At 37.1% G+C, this 22,112-nt stretch overlaps 1 protein-coding gene across 1 annotated transcript in view; it reads left to right on the top strand.

Moving 5' to 3' along the window:
- The first annotated feature begins 2,808 nt into the window (after positions 1–2,808).
- Positions 2,809–22,112, top strand: part of Su(var)2-10 (E3 SUMO-protein ligase Su(var)2-10) — a 39,539-nt gene continuing 20,235 nt past the window's right edge. Inside the window, exon 1 of the mRNA XM_065226147.1 lies at positions 2,809–3,168. Coding sequence (XP_065082219.1) covers positions 3,127–3,168 — 42 coding nt within the window. The 5' untranslated portion in view covers positions 2,809–3,126. The remainder of the gene's footprint in view (positions 3,169–22,112) is intronic.

The raw sequence follows: 22,112 nt of genomic DNA on the forward strand, positions 1-22,112 counted from the left end.
GCTCCAGAATGGCCGTCCCGGGGACAATCCATCGGATGACCACAAAATTATGATAAACAGTCTCCTGCTGTAAATTCATGAATTTTGATACCCATATTGCAGGGGTTTCTTCTCAAACACTTCTATGGCCACTAGTGGCCCTACGGGAACCTGCGCCAGAACGGCCGTTCCGGGGAGAAACCTTAAACTGGTCCTCAAGTAAGCTGAAATTGTTTTTGAAGGAAATGATGATACTTTGATATCGATTCCTTCAAAATTCTAGCGAAAGTGCCAAGAAAATGCTTAGTTCTGGAACATTATACAGAAAATCCGGATTTCCGGGAACCAGACTATTCCGGATGGACATTGTTGGCAATGTTCAGAAAGAAGATAAGTTTCTGAATCCATTGGTGCCAAAAGATTCAGAATCGGTTAAAATTGGCCGCAGTAGCAAGCAGTTCAATTTTGTGGGTACCCGGGTACCCTTGTCGAGCTGTTTAAGGGTAAAAAATTTCACGACCTCCCCTTTCGAAGCCCCTTGCTGCAATTTGAAATCTTTCTTCACGAAAAGTTGTCACTCCATGAGTTATAAGATGTCACTGAATTCTGGTTTCCTGTCGTGAAAATAACTTCGTAATTTATTAACTTGAAATCTGAAAAGGTACCCGGGTACCCTGTCGATCACATAAGGGTTAAAGATGAGTGAGTACGCTCTCGGAGAGTGATCGTGTGAGTTCGGTCGATGTTTTATATACAGTGGTGCTTCGTTATCTCTTGCTCAGTCTTTGAGTAGATGGCTTACACTTCGGTTCGCGTGTTCTGATCACCACAATCACAAACAGTTCACTTATCACCAAATGAATGCTATTGGGATCTGCCTTCGGATGACGTATTGGGATCCCGCTTCGGATTCCCTATGTCCACGTATGTCCGGATGTCCTGAAAAACAATTTTTTTTGAAAAAATTATTTCACTGTGAATCACAAACACATTACAGTTCACATTTCCATCATTAAAAAAAATCACATTTTCAACGCGTATCAGGAATGCTGGAATCCAGATTTCTATGAAAATTTATCTTATCTCTTGACACGATCGACGTCTATCCAGCAAAATGTTCAGCTGCACCATCCGACAAACCGATTCTCACTCCCGGAACTGGCCATCGGAGGTAAAATAAAATGTTTCCCGACACGACCCGACCGAACTGACGTGCGAGATTTGTAAAATGGCTGTCAGCGTAATCAGCCGACGCGAAAAAAATCACAATAAAATTGCTAAGTTCCATCCGCCATTTGGTAGCCCGGCGCATGAAATTACTCTAGCGGTGCGGTCCGCCATTCATGCGGATCCCGGAGCGCCATTTGGTAGCCCGGCGGTTTAAATTACTCTAGCGGTGCGGTCCGCCCTTCGTCCGCATCCCGGACGAAGGGCGAACGATTAGTCTTCAAGGCGCCCAATGACGTCACTTTTTCGCCGGCAATTCGTGTGCAGTGGTGGTGGTGCACTCATAAAATAAATCACAAAACCAGTGGAAAACCCTAATAAAAAATACCATAAACGAACGATAACCCAAATCATTTGACTATTCGACAAATGGTTTGGATGATACCTGGAACACGTCGTTAAACAAATTAACCATAACATTTTATTTAGGGAATAGAAATACTCAGAGGGAGAGATGGGCGAAGAGAATGTTTTGAGCCAAATGAACTGTCATAATCTGAGCCAATCGAACATTCCAATTAGAATTTTGCTTATTCTTACTAGAATCAATTTGAGAGTATTGCAATCGAACAGAAATCCAATCACCTTTATGTTTTGTGTGCTTCTCAAATTCAACTAGTTTTTGGAATCAAAAACAATATTCTAACTCTATTGATTAATTGATCTTCGCCGGTTAACGAATGGCACCAAGAAATGTGCAAAATATTGCGATGCAATCAATTATTATTTTGCACCTAAATCGAATCAAAAATACAAGTCATTTGAAATGTTAGCTTCTAGCAAGGGGTGCAAGATAATTTAGGAACAAATCCCTGCTGCCGAATTATATTTTGCTTTCTCCACCTATCTCTCCCTCTGAGTATTTAGTGGAAAATATCCATGTGAATCTCACATAACTCTCATGTGATCGCATAATTGGAAATCGCACCACTAAATCACATGAACGTTATGTGTCCAATAAAATCTATATGATTTCTTATATAGAATTTCTCATGCTATGTGATATTCAGATAAAAATCATTATTTTTGTTTTTGGAAAAATACTATGTGCGTTCCTAATAGAAACTAAGTGAAACCTTTTTTCAGTGTGGTTTCAGTCTTTGCGCGTCTCCGAAATCTTCTCCAAGCAAGATCTCACGAACACTACACTAATAATATAATTTTACACACACTAACGCATACTGTCATGTGCACGGTAAGAATCAAACATCCATTTTTGAGTAAAAGTGAACCCATTGTCAATAAAAGTGGCACTACTAATTAATGAGTAATTTATTATACCAATTAAGTAGTAACTGTTAGCTACTGTTAGCAGAAACTCATTGTTGTTAAAATAATTCACTCATTAATGAGAAAAGCCAATTTAATTGAAAATGCGTTAACTTTTACTCATAAAAGAGTATTTCACTGTTACCGTGCCAGCGTAGGGTTTGTTTTCGTTTTGTTGTTTATTTTTACTTTAGAATGACAGTTCTTACAGCAAACAAAAAATTTCTCACAGCTAACAAAAAATTTCATCTCACTAACACACGCAACTCGCACCAATACGAACCCGGCTGGAGAGGACTATACTTCACTTTCTGACGTACAAACAAAATCGACACAAGTTCGGAAGTTTATTATAATATCATCAAGAGTTTCTGAAAATCAATAATTTATTTTATAATCAAAGTTCAATCAAAAGACATACGTGTGTTGAGTTGTTGAAGTCCTGGTGCATTGAAGCTGTAGTATTTTATTATTAAATGATTGAATTTTAATATTTTCGGCATTTCTTTCGGTTCATTAATATCTCCTGAGAACTTCTTGAAAATCCACCGCATTGGACCGAAAGTAGACAGTGATTGCTACACACCTTTGCAACAAACATTTCTTGAAGAAGAAAACGAATCGCTTTAGAACTTTCAGTGTCAAAAAAAAATGAGAAAAACGCGGCAAGCCGCAGAATTTTCGGAACTGAAGGTAAGTCGAAATTATTTAAAAAAATAAATAGGGTTTTGCACCGTTCGGGTTAACCTGTAGTCACTATATTTATAGTCTTGCGGATAGAATTTTGATCTATCGAAAAGCGGAACCAATTCCGAGACAAATTCATTATATTGTAGACCAACAAAATTGAGAAGGTACTATCAAGTTTTATAAAAAAAAAAGTTCTTCCCTCAATAACCGAACGCAAATTAATAGCATCATCTGATAGGGAAAACACTCTTCTCAATCCCAATGATGGTGTTGGTTTGCGTGGGCGAGTCTTGAGTCACGAGAAAAGGGTTTCTGAAGTTGTGTTTGCAAAAGCTGATGTCAAGAGCAAATTTTCATTATGTCGAAAGTAACATTTGCACCGATCCGAGAAAAATAAAGTTTTGTTTTGATGACCGAAAAGTTATTCCTATTTCCAATTGAACGCATATAATCTCATAGTGATAGCAATGCTGAACATATTAAGCAGGGTTTTAATCATACAAACAGTGATGGAAAAGTTCGCAAAAAATCACTATGACTCGCGAACTTTTCCCTTGGAGAACTTCGAGAAATATCGTGAACTTTTCCAACACTGCATACAAAGCAGATCACTGGCTTTCATGCTAAAAAATACTGGTTTGTGGGTTAAAAGTTATACGTCGTGTGGTGGCCCCTAATGTTGCTTAACTCAAAGTGTATTTACCATAATAATCAGGAGAATTATCAATCACGTCTCCTTACGTGCCCATTCAACATTTTAGGACCACCGAAATCATCTTAGCAACAAACAGTTTGATTTACAGGGCTGTTACAATATTTTCTAAATTTGATCCGCGAAATCCGCGATTTCTCAAAAGAAATCCGCGACTTCAAATACTAATCCGCGACAACAACAAAACTGTTTTCATTGCCTAAAAATACCATTTGTATACTACTACATGGCATTTCAAGCATATTGCATATAGCATATTAGATTTTGCCTGCTCTGAACTTAGTGTTCTTTGAAGTACCTTCACATTGATTTGAGAGCTTTCTATGCCCAAGGAAGTAGAGAAATTTGCCAACCTGAAAAATTAATAGACCGAACGGGAATCGAACTCAGTCGCCTCCAGCATGGCCTCGCTTTGTAGCTGCGCCTTTACCGACTGAGCTAAAGGAGTAGGGTCAGGTGGGGCAAGAGTGCCATATGCGGCAAAAGTGCCACCTGCTTGTATCGAAGCCTGAAATACATTTTTGATATTTCTTATTAATGGGATGCTATAAAAAGCCCTTCAGATATACTGCATCAAATTTGGTTATACATTATGATGTAAATATTATCAAAAAATCTAAAAAAACTTACACGTTGTCGAAAACTTCAAAATGTTATAAGAAATCGATGACATAAAATAAGCTTTTTCTCATCATTTTTCTAAGAAAATTTGATAATACGATGTAGATTTTATTGTACGGTAATACATTTTGCGACCCTCAATATATAAATACTTATTGTTGCATGTAGATCCTCAAAAAACGTATTTGAAATTCGTCTTCTCCACGGGGGCAAGAGCGCCATACTTGCCTGGGGCAAAAGAGCCATAGTAAACAAGACATATAACCTCAAAAAGTTGTCGCCTCAGAGTGAAGTTTCGAAGTGATGGTGCGTGTCTACAAGCGAAAATCGTTGCGTAAATCGTGGTCGGAACAGAATATGGTTGCGGCCATACGATCCGTGATTGATATGGGATTTCTGTGCGAAGAGCAGCAGTGGAACACGGTGTCCCTCGCAAAACGCTATCGAAATATGTGCTGCTGGCGTTGGAACCTGGATCGCAACATTTGGGGCGCTTCGAGCAAGTTTTTTCTGTGCAACAGGAACAGGAACTAGTTGAGCATGTTATCAAACTGGAAAGTCGGCTGTACGGAATAAGCTGCCACGATATGCGCAGTCTTGCTTTTCAGCTTACCGAAAGGAATGGAATAAGTCATCCATTCAACAGGGAAACTGGGTTTGCCGGAACCGATTGGCTACGTGCTTTCCGACGTCGTCACCCTGAACTAACGCTTAGAGTACCCGAAGCAACATCTGCTGCTCGTGCGCAAGGATTTAACCGGGTTGCTTAGGAATAATTTTTTGATCTCCTTGACCACGTTACAAGTTCCGGCAAGTTTGCACCCAGCAGAATCTACAACGTAGACGAAACCTCTGCTTTGACCGTAAGTTGTATAAATTAATGTATCATTTTTATCAGCAAATTAACAGGCATTCCGGTTTACAGGTTCAAACCAAGAATACAAAAGTTCTAGCGCCTCGGAGACGTCGACAAATGAACTGTAATTTTTATTACAACGAACAATAAAACGAGGGGCACGCAATAGCCTTCTTGACTGCGTTGGATTTAAAGTACAAGGTGTTTAACTATGTAATTAAGTAATTAAAAATGAAAATTAAGTATTTCACGTAATTAAATTTAATTTCGCGTAATCAAAGCAGTGCCAGCAAAGATGAATACTAAGATGAAACTGTCGGAAGAAAAACTTTCTATTTTAGTGTCTTCTTTCACGGTCCCTTTCATCCAATGAGAACCCCCCGTATTCAAGGTAATTTTGTGGTTTTGCTGCCCCCTCGGAAGAGATGAAATTTTGCGCTCATTTTTATCAAAACAATCAAACCAAAATCAGAGATGTCCCATTTTTTAATTACTCGATTAACAACTAATCGATTATTTTTTGTTCGCTGTGCTGCAATTTTTCCACCAATGAGAGTGCAGCACATGTTTGAAACGATCGGTGATGATCCTGTGGAGATGTTAATGCTTATATCGGCATGATCTAACCGATTATAAATAGTTTACTTTTCGGTTCGTTAATCGATTAAACGATTATTCGAATGAAAATCGGACATCACTAGATGAATGTGAAACGTCATTTCAAATAAAAGGCCGTTCATAAATAATGATACAATTTCAAAGGGACAGGGACTAATCACAAATTACGTCTCCATGGTAACTGAAATAAACACGAGTGTTCACCGGTTGGTGCCAGTGTAATTACTGTAATTAAAACACGTACTTCAATTTGATTACGTAAATAATGTAATTAAAAATTAATTTTCTGTAATTAATGTAATTAAAGTTACACAAATGTAATTAAAAACGTACCAAAATCCTTATTCTTGAAGTATTAAAAAAAATAAGAAAGCCCTTAACACATACTCGAATGAATTTATCTTCTTACACCCTGAAATACGCATATTAATGTTTTACTAGACTACAAACATGACCAATTCTGCGAATACTTATACTAAATTTCTTGGAGCACCATGCTAGAGTTGGAAACTGAAATAATCCACTCGCGACAATCGATTTCACTTTCGTTTTGTACGTTCAACATAATGTCGTATCTAGTGCACTGTATTCGTTGAATAATGCGCTTTAATGCAGAACTAGAATAAAATCGATTGTCACGAGTGGGTTATATCGGTTTACAACTCTAGCGACAATATATAGTGAAAAGGAAGTGATACTCATAATGAGGGCCGTGATTGCCATACAAATGAAATGGGAATCTCTTAGTTGTGACGACAAGTCTTCAAATTTTACATTTCCTTAAATTCAAGCAATTCCTCGAGCAAATTTCCTCCCGATCAAAAAATGTTCGAATTTTAAGCCATGCTCGCAGCACAGTTCGACAGATGATGATATTAGCTTGTGCCTGAATTAACAGATTCAATGGAAGATGTATATGCATTTGCATTAATTTTCTGATGTTACGCGTGAATTCTTCGATTATTTCAATATTTCTTTCAAACTTAATATTATTATACTAATAATAATTAACAGATTTAAGGCAGAGTTCATTAACAAAATTATAATCAGGTTTTGGTTGCATATAATTATTGTGTGCTTTTATTTGTATTATCGCCATCATATGATCACATCCGTATTCAGAATTGACGCGATAGCATTTATGAAATTCGCCTCCTCATTGTTCGTCTTTCCATGGGTCAACTAAACAATACTATGGGCAGAACTCCAAACCGATAGGAAACGATGAGTCCAATGTGCACAGGACACGAAATGATCGTTACCGATCAACTTGACACACTCAAGTTATCCGTGCTGGGAAGACAATTGCATACCAGCTGCGATTTTTTCCCGGAAGTAGCTCAGCGTGTGAATGTCCAAAGTATTCACCAGCTCCAGTGTCTTAATATGGTCATTACCGACGGAGTTTCGTAAAATAATGAAGTTTGATATGTCACACGAGGGGTTGCGGTTCTTATTGGGAGTTGGATATTTAACCGGGGGGGGGGGGGGGGGACAATTAAATGGGACTGTGGACTGTCTAAGACCATTATTAGCCGTGCAGAATGTTTGCATGAAGTTTGATATGTCGCACGAAGGATTTTGGTTCTTGTCGATGATTGGCCACTTCCCCGGGGGCACCGGAACATGTCTGGGAGGGCTAGTGTGACCATGAACTCTCAATAAGGCCATTACTGGCCAAGATTTGTAAAATCATGAAGTTTGATATGTCGCATGATGGGTTTTGGTCCTTGTTGAGAATTGGTCACTTCCCCGGGGCACCGGAACATTTTCGGGATGCCCAATGTGATTGTGAACCATCGAAATAGCTGCCACTGGTCCAATTACATCGTTTGAGAGAAAAAAAACATGATGTTCATCGTGTGTATACTTATTACAGAACAATAAAGCCGAATGCCGACCAAAAGCGACCCCAACGGGAACCGAAATAACTCCCCGCATAAACACAAACCATAATAGAAGGATATGCATTACCGTTTTAAACGATTTACTATGATTACACTACGTCAACCAGAATCATCCGAAAAACAATAACCGTCTCATGCCATAGATAGTTTTCATGATTCAGTATATAGTAACTGGCTAATGTACCATATGGGGAAAGGGCGGTTAAGTATAGTTACTATACGAAAACGACGATTTTCAGGAACAAGTTTTTGGCAAAATAGCATGGGGAATGGTTTAATTATCATCCATTAAACCTAAGGAAAAAGGCATGCCTTGTAATTTGCGAACAATTGGATGATAATAATAAAATTGACCGTCGTATTGTGTATCTATCATTGCTCAATTATAATATTATAAATTGATCTACTATACTCTTTCAAGTAAGTTAAAAGCCATTAAAAAAATTTAATTTCAATGTATTTTTATCCACTGAACTGTTGATTTCTACTTACTTTTGATTTTCATTTTGGATTTATAAGATCCGACTCCATTTTGTGTTCATTAAGCCGAAGTTTTGAGAGTTTTAGGAAGTCCTAAAAAGTTCAGGGAAGTTTAAGAATTTGATGAGAAGTATTGTGAGTATCGGGCTAGTTTCTCCTACTACAAAATAACTTCAAAGCAGTTTCATTAACTTCAGGAAAAATTTCGGATATTTCAAGTAGTTTCGAAGACCTCAGAATAGTTCATTCCATATTCAACGGAGATTTCCATTGAAATATTCCTCAAAATTTAGATGAAGCTATCCTCCGAATTCAATTTTTTTTTAGTTTTCCTCGGAATTACCCTGAAAGTCTCCACAATAAGAGATTCTTCCTTTGCAAAGATTCTTCGAATATTCAGTGAATTCATTTCAGATTTCCTTTTGAATCTCACTCCTTCCCTTGGAATCTACTAACATTGAAAGTCAGATTTCTTCTCATAATTTGTTTGGCAAACTCTCCTGAATTTATTTTCCGAATTCCTATGAAGATGTCCTGGAGTTATTCTCAGATATAATTGTAATCCTCCTTTTAGTATTTTCAAAAAATTCTAAGGACTTATGCTCCGGATTCGTTTTCTCTCACAAACTTTATGAAATTATCCTCAGAGTGCTCCTCAGAAATTCATAAGAGTTTTCATTTAAATTTACTTTAAATTTAATTCAGTTAAAATTCTACTCTAAACTATCAGGTTTCACATAAAATCTAAAATTCTTCAGAACTACCATGAAATCAGATTGCATTGTTTTTCTGAAAGATTTTTTTCCCCCAGAATATTATGTCTTAATTAAAAATTTAATTTTGAAGTCATTTAAAAATTTACAACATTTTTTTTTATTTTTCCTGCGAATTTCCCATAAAAATCTTGTTTTAATCAACATTTTTAATGGGATAAAAAGATTCAAAAAATCATTCCATAATTTATTCTTAAAGTCCATTCAAAACCGGAGAAAATGAGCCTTTAATGGATGAAATCGGTTGGAAATTGTCGAAGTTATGAGCATTTTTGTAAAACACTTAAAAATGTTGCTGAAATACAACAGCTTTAGAGTTCCTTTTCTAGGTGTCGTTGTAAGCATCCAAATCGCATGTAAAGTTTTTATGGGAGATTCTTTTCTCTACATATCAATTTGATTAATGCATATCAGGATTTAAAACCGAGTTGATACAAAAGAAATTTATTTAGGTTTTATTAAAAATGATTGAGAATCGAATGACTTTGTCTTCGATGTTTCGAATCAGAAACCAACAATAGTCACCCATCATTGCTTCATCCCAAAACCCTTGGTAACGACGTTCCATCATCTTCATTTGTTGGTGAAAACGTTCGCCGTGCTCATCACTCTCGTCACCAAGATTTTCCGGGAAAAAATCCATGTGAGAATGTAGGAAATGTATCTTCAAAGACATATTCACACCTGTGTTCAGTGAAATAAAAGGATTTGAAATTAATTATATGTAACAAACACAATATTTTTGATTTATACCTATTTTCTCATAATTTTTGAGCAATTCATCGACGGCTTCCTCATAATCTGGGCTTCTGAAAATTTCTAAAAAGGTTGTGACAACACGCTGGAACGATTTCCACGCTTCTTCCTCATCTGGTGTCAAAACTGTATTGAATGCGGAATCATTGAGCAGTTTTTTGATCTGTGGGCCAACAAATACACCTTCCTTTATCTTTGCGTCAGATAAATTTGGAAATACTGATTTCAAGTACTGGAATGCCGGCCCTTCTTTTTGCAACGCTTTGACGAAATTTTTGAATAGCCCAAGTTTTATATGTAGTGGTGGAAGTATTATGCGTTCTTTTACCACAAGAGGATCATTTTTAACGTTGTCTTTACCAATTGTGAAATTATCCCGTTTTGGCCAATCTTTTCGGACGTAGTGTTCCTTACGAGCTCGACTGTCCCATTTACACAAAAAAACACATATATTTTGTGTATCCCTGTTGCAATCCAGTCAACATGGCAACCACTTTAAGATCGGAACAAATTTTCCAATTTTGTTGATTGTAATTTATCAAATTGAGCAATAGAGCCATTGATTCATACGTTTCCTTCATATTAACGGCATGAGCTAATGGAATAGAAGGTTTCTCATTCCCTTGATGCAGTAAAACGGCTTTCAAGCTCAACTTGCTGCTATCGATGAATAAACGCCATTCAGCTGGATCATATGGCTCACCAAACTCTTCAAACAAGCCGTTCACGTCATGGCAAAAACATGCCTTGTCCTTTGTAGAATAATATTTGTCAAATTTCTTGTGACGATTCCTGTGACAAGAAATTTTGACCTCCTTGCTCAGCATGTTGTGTTCTTTCAAGCGTGATGCCAGCAATTCGGATTTCTCCTTCGATAAGTCGAGATCTCGCACCAAATCATTAAATTCGGATTGTGTAAACAGTTTTGGGTTTCTTTCCAATTCCACCTCGAAGTCTTCCTTGCATTCCTCCTTGAATTCCTCCTCACTTTTTGTAACGGTCGATACAACAGAGGGCACTCGTTTCCGCTTTGGATAAACAGGATACGGGACCGAACTTGAATGTGGAACAGGTTTTGTCATAGAAGCCACTTGTGGATACTCAACTGTTTTGTGACGTCCTTGTTGCTTAACTTTTGTCAAGCAGAAATAACAATCCGTTGCATGACAAAACGGTCGACGCCATATGGTGGGCATGTCAAAGGACAAATAGCGACTGACAAATAACAAATAAGTGAGTTAGTAAGTAAGACATTAACACTTATCAAAAATAGATGAAGTAAGATAATGTCGATCAGGAAAGAACAAAGCACTACCATGCTGTACATAAATTGTTTATATGAAAGTTATTCAAAAAATCAATTTACCTTGCGCCTGACATCCACCTAGCCAAGCACGTTTTGCACGAACTACATAATACTTTTGGAATCCACGGTTCGTCAAAGTCTCCAGGATCAATTTTCAAATAAAGCCTGTATGCAGTTTGCAACGAAGCAGTGAAATTGACCGATTTTGTGAATATATAGTTGCCACACGCGTAACAAAACTTTTGAGGATCATTTTTACAGTTGAATTCACGTTTTGTCGTATACATCGTTAAGCAATGTTAAAGAAAGAAAGCTGTCAAATTGAGTTGGTTGCGTTAGGTTCTCGCCGAGCGGTCTCACAAACACTAGCGTAAATTATATTGTTGAAAATATCCCATTTAATTTTGCGTGACAGCTGGTAGTGTTAGTGAAATGCACCGTATGCGTACACGTCCGCAGAAAGGCTTACTGGAAGTGGTGCATGAACCTAGGAGCGGGACAACGGCCAATCTTGGAACATTCAATTTCCATGATTTTACAAAAAATTTCATAACTTCGACAATTTCCAACCGATTTCATGCATTAAAGGCTCATTTTCTCCAGTTTTTAATGGACTTTAAGAATAAATTATGGAATGATTTTTTGAATCTTTTTATCCCATTAAAAATGTTGATTAAAACAAGATTTTTATGGATAATTCGCAGGAAAAATAAAAAAAAAAATGCTGTAAATTTTTAAATGACTTCAAAATTAAATTTTTAATTAAGACATAATATTCTAGTGAACAATAGCAAATTTATTTAGCTTCACTTTCATAAAAAAAGATTTAAAATTGGTGCACTAGTTCCAAAGATATTGACATTTTAGTAATTGTACTTTTGTCCAAAATTCAAAAAATCAAAAGCTTTTGCATATCTCAAAAATGGCTCTACTTTAATTTTTTCTGACCACGGCATTGAATTCAGCGTAGGATTTTGCATTAGAAACGTTTGTCAACCACTAAAGTTCACACTTTTTATGTTGTTTTTTAAACTAGTGTAATCACTGAGATTATTTCTAATATAGTTTGCGGTAGTACACAATGCCTCTCAAAAATAATTACAGTGAATATTTACTTCCAAAGAGATATACGTACTGTTTCAACTTGCACCGGTATACCTTAACTATGATGTTTACTATCAAAACATTAAACAGGTGGAGAACCCTAGGGGAAGGACAGCTCCAAGTATCGGCATCAATACCGATGGTGGAAATATTAAATATTTTAATATGTGTGATATATGTGAATCTTATACTTAGACTGACAGTTGTTTGATTGTGTTTGACTATGTTTGGTTTTAAGTGTACATTTGACATTCGTTTATTCAAAAATGGATTTCACACGAAAGGGAAGTCATTCCTTGATGATCTTGCTGGCCACCGCCACCGAGATCCACTCCTTGTTCTAATAAATTCGGTCACACTTCCGTTCCCAGGAAATAGCCATTAATTTCCACGTCTGCGAATCAATGTACTGTCCTCCGATGGAACGGGAATCGACTGACTACGCCGTCCCCGTAAACGGAGTCCCAGAGTGATGGTTCCGTGGTCGTATTACTCTCGATTCGCCATGAGCCTGTAACCTGGAGAAATTTGCTGCTGGGGGAACGTCCAGTGTCGTTTTTATCATTAAAATCCGAAGCCGAAAACGATCAGAGCTATCAAAAACGAAAATCTAAAACAACAACGGTGAAACGTAATTGAATGTATGCGTTAAAGTTACACTGTTAATTTTTTTTTTTTGCTTTGTAGCTTTCCGCTTGACAGTTAATATCATTAATATTTATACTAAAATCTATAATAATTACCATTTTGTGCAATTTTTACACCAAATATTACTTCAGATCAAGTTGTACTTCCCCTAGGGAGAACCTGTATACAAGCTTTTGCTCTGACTTTGAAATGAATCCCCTAATTTTCAATTAATGTTGTACCTACTTATTGGAAACCAAACGTTTAATTTGAGAAAAGTCACAGTATTCTATTTTGCTATCATTCTACGAACATGCTGTAAAGTACATAATGATGATGCATGGTAATTTTATGTTAGGGTTGTCCTCCAAATTGGAGAACAAAGAGGTGCTTAAACCCCTCGTTATACCCCTTCCTCCCCTACTTCGTTGACATATGAACCAACATTTTGTTCAATATTTAAAGTACTGTCTTCTAACAGGTAATACAACTGCCTGTTGCGTTATCATAAAATGCAATCTTCACTTTCTTCTCTGCTTCAGAAACCTAACTAAAAACTAAAGATGGTGCTACTGAAAAAAATTAATGTATTTTTTGGCAATTGTTTTATCCCACAACATGCATGGCGTTTTTGTGTACTATACTGAGGTGCAAATCAACAATAAATGTGTGACGAAATAGTGTCAGTTCCTATTGTATTCGATGTCGATGTCAAATTTAGTGCACATTGATCACAGCAAAATAACTCAACATTTATCAACCCAAGGTAGTTATGTAGGGGAAATTCTGTCAATTCTTAACCATTACATACAATTTAAATACATTATCTCATGCGTAAGATGAACCGTGGTCTGAATATGCTAACATGAATTGTCGCGAGTTTTGAACCATAACCGAAACATTGAAATAATTATAGAAATACATAAATAAAAGGGAAGGGACGGCCAACAGGGCACCCAATTGAAGCGATTTGGACGGGGAGAGTGGGAATGCCAACTCCCTGTTGATAACATTTCGTGGATAAAGGGCGGGCTCTTCTCCCCACTCTTTAGAGCATCTTCCTGTTTGGGGGCTTGTCTTTTTGACCAATTGGCTGATCAAGTTGCTGGAAGGAGATTCTCTTGTTCCGTAGATGCGTATAGGCGACTTTGCCTATCGATCTACCCAATCTGTGTTTGGCCCTTCATACAGCGACATGTTGAGGACAATCAGAGGTTATTAAGCTTGATCAAGACAAATAGAGAAGAGAGCCTACTGCTATCGGACTTAGTTTCCGTGCTACAATGGGTGGTAAACCACTATCATGCATCATATCATGAAGGACTCGGCGCTACATTGAAAACAGAGAAGCATTGGCTGAATTCCAACGGGAATGGAACTTGCCACCGACAGAAAAAAAAAAACAAGCAACAACATCGGCCATCTGTAACAATGGGTATTTATTTAGATAACTAAAATTCATTACTTATGGAAAAAAAAACTACGATTCGCTCATCGGTGTTGCTGTTTGTCCATAACAGCCTCCATCATTTAAATTTTTATTTTTCACTATCACAGTTTCCACCGAGGTTCCACTTACGTTTTCAAAGCCGACCAAAAATCATAATATGGCAGATTTGGGGGTTTCCCGCTGTGACCGTTGCCAAACTCGGTAATGGAACGCTTTGTTTACCGAAACTTCTGTAAACTATTTCACCGAAGTCAGTGATGAAGTTGATTTACAGATCTGCCGGTAAATTATTTTACCGTTTTTGTTAAATTGAAATAAAATCACCGAAAATCGGTCATTTCATTTAAAGTTTTCGAAAAAAAAATACCGAAACATCGGTAATTGCTAGGATCACCGATCTAAGACGGTTATTTTTTTAACGAACTCAGTGTCTCTGTTCAAGTGTGTATGTTGAGTTTTTCAGTGGCGTCTCGTCCATATGTGCACCTCGTGCACTGCACAGTCTCGAATTTTCAAAAAGTAAAATTTATATTTCATAAAAATTAAGAGGCAAAAATTTAATACTTAATTAAAACCATTTTTGTCCGCCCTATTTATTGGTTTCATATGGATAGTAACTGAATTATCAACCACATCACTGGATAGTAGCTGAATTGTTTACCACATCGCTGCTCAACCTCCGTTTTACCCACCACTGAAAGAAATGTACGTAAAACAGAAGCGAGGCATAACGATCTTGTTTTCACGTACGGACATGCTGGGATTTTACCACGTGCAGACGACACTCTTTTTGGGCTTCTATGGCGAATGAGCGACACAAAACAAGCAAGGAAAATATACCTTCGTTCTACCAAAGCCACCGCATGCTTATGTCGTTTTCGTTTTTACTACACTACACCGGTGTAGTGTAAGCAGCAATAAGCACGAGTCATTGACAGTTCATCATCATTTGTTTGTAAACAAAGGTGCAACCGATAGCTACACCCTAAATTTTTTCGGTGTTCGGCGGTGTAGCACCGGTGTAGCTACACCGCAAAAACGAAAACGACATTAGTTCTCCCAGTCTGAGCACTTATGCTTGTGCACCAGAAACGCTCGTATTTACAACCAGATCAGTTGTATATGTATTGAAGTCCCGTAAGCATTATTGCCGATGTGTTAGTTTTTATTTTGTGCACTTCTATCTTTGCACAGTTTAAAGAGAAGAGAATAAATGGGCACGTATAGGCAACGTCGCATTTGAGTTTCTCTCTGAATCTTGGAGAGCCGTCATTCGTTGTATCCTACCTACACGCACACATCGAATTTTTAAATTTTTTAATTTTCTCACTACCATGTCTGCATTTCATTCAGTAACCTCAGCGCATTGATGGAATATTGTTCATAGCATAGTGCAAAATTAAATAGGAATCATGGAACAGGATATTGTTGATGACCTCCTCAAAAGACCGTTTGCTAGAAGATCCATGGAGGAATAAATGCTTATTGCGAGAATGGTCGTCCCACGACCAAAGTTGGACAACTTGAAAACGACATGTAAAAGAAATGGTAAAATCATAACTTTGCCGAAAATGGATAAGTGGAAATTGTTGGTAGTGTCATGCTCGAGGAAATTGCGCGGGAAGTGGAGCATTTCGCATTACTGCTTAGGAAACGGTGAGTAACGATGACAAATATCATAAACATGAGACTTAAAAAGAAAATCAATGTTTCTATGCAAGAGTAAGCAAAACTGGTAGCAGAACTGTTTCCCATAATCATTTCGTTTATTTTTTATACAAGTACCCCCGTCGAAAGATTTGTATCCCATTTTTTTTTATTATGCATCAAAATTGGCTTCTACTGTTACAGACAAAATATAAATAAAATAGGTGCACAACTAGTGAATTTTCTCACGTGACGCCACTGGTTTTCACCGTTTGCTCTACAGTTTTCAAAATGACGTCCAAGCAAGAGGAGCAGCGTGTCAAAATTTTGCTCGTGCAGCAAGATAATCCGACGTTCTCACACGAAACTTATGTGAAGGCGGATTTCAAGTATCTTCCGGGACAGGAGTTTTATACCGCATCAGGAAAATGGAAGGTGGCTTAAATTTTCAAAACCATCAAACTATCGAAGTTCCCGAAAAATATCTCGTCTGGTAGGCCATATGCACGTGTGGTCTAAAAAGGCTGAAATTTTCAAAACCATCAAACAATCGAAGTTCCCGAAAAAATATCTCGTCTGGCAGGCCATATTCACGTGTGGTCTAAAAAGCGGCATTTTCATTACTTCGGGAACCATCAATCTATAGATCTACGTCCAGGAGTGCCTGAAAAAGCGGCTGCTACCATTCCTAAAGCAACATAATAGACCTTTGTTGTTCTGGCCGGACTTGGCGAGCTACCACTATGGGAAAAAGGCAATCGAGTGGTACGATGCGAACAACGTGTTTGTGGTACCCAAAGACCACAACCCTCCCAACAGCCCATAACTCCGCCCTATCGAACGGTATTGGGCCTTGGTCAAACGGAATCTTAAAAAAAAACAAATAAATACATGAAAAACGAGCAGCAGTTTAAATCTAACTGGCGTTCGGCGGCGAATAAGGTCGATGAGACCACTGTGCAAAATTTAATGGAAGGGGTTAAGTGGAAGGCACGGCAGTTTGGATTTGGCAAACCAAAGGAATGAACGGTCATTTTTTTTTTCTTTAAATAAATAAATTGAACTACCAAAAGAAAAAAAAAGACGATTTTTGTGATATTAATTGTGACTGAAAGAAACGATTTTTTTGTCGACCAATTTTTGCGCGTTTCAGTTTATAGAAACCCCTCGACGTTTCCTCTTGAACTCGCTTGGCGAACTCTACCATACACTAATAAATTAAACTATCTTATTTTGCTTAAAATATAATCAATTTGATATTAAACTCAGTTTAATCATATAAAATGATTAAAAATTAATTATCTCATGCTAAAAAATAATCATTTTCATCAACCCAGTTTAACCATGGTTGATAGAAGCGGCGCCGGTGGTGTAGTGGTAAGCGTGATTACCTCTCACCCCAGCAGGCCTGGGTTTAAGTGCCGTTCGACTCAGAAGTACACATGAAATTTATGAGTCAAATGAATAGTATGTGTGGTTACACATAAATGTTATGTGTACCGTAAAACGGGATATCTTTGATAATGCGGGTAACTTTGATAGTATAATATAAAGAATAAATTTACTCGCTATGCTTTTTCCAAATAAGAAACATTGGTTCCATATTGTAGCTTAGGGTATTTCCGTTGATATGGTATATAGTTTTTAAATAATATGTGTTACATATTTTACAAAAATATAAATAAACTATTTTCGTGTTTTTCGCCTTTTTGAAATAACACTCATAGCACGTATGAAATGTATTTCAGATACAGCCATCACAAATTCAATGTTGTATTCTTATTGCTTATGAAGTTTCTTGATTATATACTCATTCAAAGTTTCATATTTAAAGAACTAAATTGTTTGAGTTCAACTCTTTTTTTTTTCTACGTTCATCGAGCATTATCAAAGTAACCTCAAATCAAAATACTAAAGTTCGGTCACAAAACTAAAAAAAATGTGCAAATGCTTCAATTTTTGTTCAACATATTACTAACAAATTAACTCTTGGTTCTTCAGTACTTGTTTTAAAAATATAAAATTTAAAAACAGTCATTGCTGTAAAAAATATTTAGAATAAACTTTAAAAAACTATCAATGTTACCCCGTTTTACGGTACACATAAGAACTATGTGTCCGACACATATAAATCACATTGCAAAAATTCATGACACATAAAAATTAGCATTGCATTTTTATAAGTGTAGATATCGATAAAAATTACCGATAATCGAAGAAAGTGCACCCCAAATAAAAAATAACCAAAACGAAAGATAACCCAAATAATAGTACTATTCCGCAAATGGTTTGGATGATACCCGGAATACGTCGTTAAGCAAAATAACCATAACCATTTTATTAGGGACATACCTAAATTATCTGTAATCATGGATTACCAAAAATTAACGTTAAAAATGTTGTAGTTTATAGTAAAACCTAGCCTATTTAAAGTAAAAAGTAATGATTTTTGTCGGTAAAATCGGTAATCGTACCTTAGAGTGTATGGGTAGTCCCACTTTCCCTCGAAACTGCAAATTTTATAACCATTTTTGAGTATTTTCGGTTACTCACTCTCTGGAAAAATTCGTTTTGAGTGTACTACGCGCGGGTTTTCCAGTTTCTAGATGGATTCTATATATTGGCGTTCTAACGATAGCGCTCGTGGCAAATAGGAGAAATGGAAAAATGATGATGGTTTCAAAATTTTGCATGGTGAGGTATAGGACAGAAATCTTAAGAAGCATTTATTTAGCCGGATCAAATCTCAAGTTTTTTTTTGTCACCTCCCGCTTTAAAAGTTTGAAATATCACAAAGGGGGAAATAAAAAAAAAAAACTTTCAGTATATATTTATTTTTCATGCACTGGGTGTTGCGTCGCTCGAGCCCACTCCCTCGCTCGTTCCTTTAAGGCTCATGACACCGTCACTTAATTCGGATTCTTTTTCTTATTGAAATATTCTTCAATCATCATCATTAGTATACACATACATTCACACACAAGTAAGTATTTCATGATTTTACATCGTATATTTTCTGGGAAAAACTACTGTTTACTTAGGGTAACTGATGATGGTTGGACCTACTTAGGCCGGTTTCACACGACGTCAACATTAATGTCGTAATTTTTTTATGAATTCAACATATAATTATAAAAAATGCATGATTAGGGGAAAGATCTACCTTTCTTGTTTCTAATAATAACATAAAAAGTTAAATATCATTTGTTCATATGATTTTATAAAACTTTTTTATTCAGCAAAGAATTATGATGTTGGTTGGACCTATACTGATCTTGGTTGGACCTAAAAAATGATGATGGTTGGACCTATTTTTGCAAATGCTAGTTTAGCCCATATTTGTTCAAAAACTTTGTTTAGAGCTTATTGGTATCATGAAGAAAAAACCCTTTTTATACAGCTTTTATGAATTTGCTATTTAAAAAAATCAAGAAATTTGAGTTTAACTTCGTTTTTAAAAAAGTTCACTTTCCACGCATTAGCTATTCATCATGGCTCATTATCTCGGAAATCATTGACCCGATTAGGAAAATTTTTAACTCAAACTATGGGTATTGTGGTCCCATTGAGAGCTATCGAATATTTTTGGAATCGGTCAACTGGTTCCGGAGATATGGCCGGAACAAGTTCCAGGGTGTATGGAACATGGACCTAATTTTGACATGGAAGGAATAAAACCTATCATTCGGTAACAAGATCAATAACAAAATTAAGTGCCTTGGACCCCATTGACCACTTCCGGGCATGTTCTGGGTGCCCCCGGGGAATTTAGGGGCTTAAAATGACAGAATATTAGAACTTAATTCTGGTTTTATAGTTCTTTTTTCTCCTAGGAGTTTTTTTTTTTCGGAAATAAGTTTCAGTTAGCAAATTTTAGTATGTTAACTTCACCACCACTTCACTGTCACCTCACCTCACACGCCGCGCAGAATAGGCCCAAATATTTCCTTGATCGTAGATAAAGTCGTCCCCCTCGAAAAATACCCATATTGTCGAGGGGGCGACACATCTAAATCTCAATTCTAGATGCTCAACATATCTCACACTAGCGAATCAATCTACGAAAAAATTCTTTCATAGCTCGCATTACTTGCATCGCGCATCATCTTTTTGCAAGAAATCTTCAGAATCGTCGTCAATCTTTTTCTATCTACTCAGGGTGCGCGCAGCTAACCACAGCAAAATACAATTTTTCCTGTATCGTAGCTAGAGTCGCCCCCCTCAAATATTGTGGAGTATTTGACAGAATTTTCAAGTTTTTCTCCAACCGGAAGCCACCATCTTAAATTTCAAAATGACCTCAGGCATCGATTTCCGAACCCTACACGTCACCAAGATTCCAAAAATACTCATACTGTGGGTAATTTGTCAGTAATTCCACGTTTTTCTCGCACCGGAAGCCGCCATATCAAATTCAAAATGGTCTCAGACATCTATTTCCGGACCCTACACCCCATTTCAAAAAATACCCATATTGAGGGGTATTTGACAGAATTTTCAAGTTTTTCTCCAACCGGAAGCCGCCACATGCTATTAAAAATGGCGTCAGACATGGGTTTCCTGTCCCTACACGTCACCCCGACTCCAAAAATACCCATATTGAGGAAGCCGAAGAAATTATTGGCTGGAAACAATAAAAAAGTTGATTGAAACAAATTTAGAAGTAATAAATTACCGAAAACCGCAACCATCGGTGCGATGGTTGCGGTTTTCGGTAATTTATTACTTCTAAATTTGTTTCAATCAACTTTTTTATTGTACTCCAAGGTCTTCCATCCAGTCGACAGCAGCGGAAGTTACGACTCTTGTCACTTAAAATTGTCACTTCAGTACGACTTTTGTCACCGAAATACGACTGTGAGAATAAGGTGAGAGTTCATCGGGTTCATCCCAAGTGACTTTTCTCACCTCACTCGCCAGCTGGAATCGAGTGACACGAGTGATTCGAGTCACCTCACCTCATTTGCCACGCAGAATAACCCTGACTAACTCTCTCCGCCACATCACATCAAATTCCATGGGCGCCCGGGCTAAGATTCTTACAGGAACACGGCGAATGAGAACGACCCAAATTTGAGTTTAGTTCACTCATAATCGCCAAAAGTGCAGGAACTCAGCGATGAGTAAATTTGCCTCATGTTTTCCCAGGTTTTTCCAGGATTTTTCAGGGAAAAATTCACGAATTTGAGAAAAGTAAAGATTGGATTCACTAAGTCTATTGGTACTACTCCGAGACTGAAAAAAATTTTCGTCAATTTCCTCATTTTCCGGCAGATTTTTTAGGTTTTCCACAGGAAACCATGACACAAATTTTACTCATCGCTGAGTTCCTGCACTTTTGGCGATTATGAGTGAACTAAACTCAAATTTGGGTCGTTCTCATTCGCCGTGAACTTACAGCAAAAGGCCAGTGTAGAAATCGAAATGAAGAGAAAATCTCATAGGTATTGAGAAATCCAACTTATAGTACGTTCAGACTACAGAGTTATAACATGTTATAGCGCTATCTTGATGGTGGTTTCTGTGTTGCAATTAGTTGACAACCGTTATAACATGTTATAACTCTCCAGTCTGGACAGCGTTTTATAGTACGTTCAGACTACAGAGTTATAACATGTTATAGCGCTATCTTGAGGGTGGTTTCTGTGTTGCAATTATTTGACAACCGTTATAACATGTTATAACTCTCCAGTCTGTACAGCGTTTTAAACTCCTGCGCGCCTGGTGGCAGGCATAAGCACTAACCGACGGTGATAAGTCTGTGACAGCCCTTGACAATTTCATTGATTGTTTGCAAAATTGTTTAATTTCAATGTAATTTCATGCAAATTTCTTGTCAGCATGGATGAACCTTGTACAAAATGCATAACATTATTTTGTAATGCATTGTTCCTAAATAAAAAGCTACTTCAAGACAGTTAAATTACAGAAAACATGTTAAGGTTTGAAGTCATCTGCCGATTAAACAGCAGACAAAGTTGGCCGACTAAATCCATCGACGAAAAACTATTAAATAGGCCGATTGCTCGGTGTAGCACCAGACGAAAAACGATTTAATCTGCTGATTAATACACCGACTGAAATTAATTT

Source organism: Ochlerotatus camptorhynchus, unplaced genomic scaffold (assembly GCF_037179485.1).
Source record: "Ochlerotatus camptorhynchus isolate MF236.1 unplaced genomic scaffold, CSIRO-AGI_Acam_v1.1 ptg000245l, whole genome shotgun sequence".
Classification (NCBI taxonomy): Eukaryota; Metazoa; Arthropoda; class Insecta; order Diptera; family Culicidae; genus Ochlerotatus; species Ochlerotatus camptorhynchus.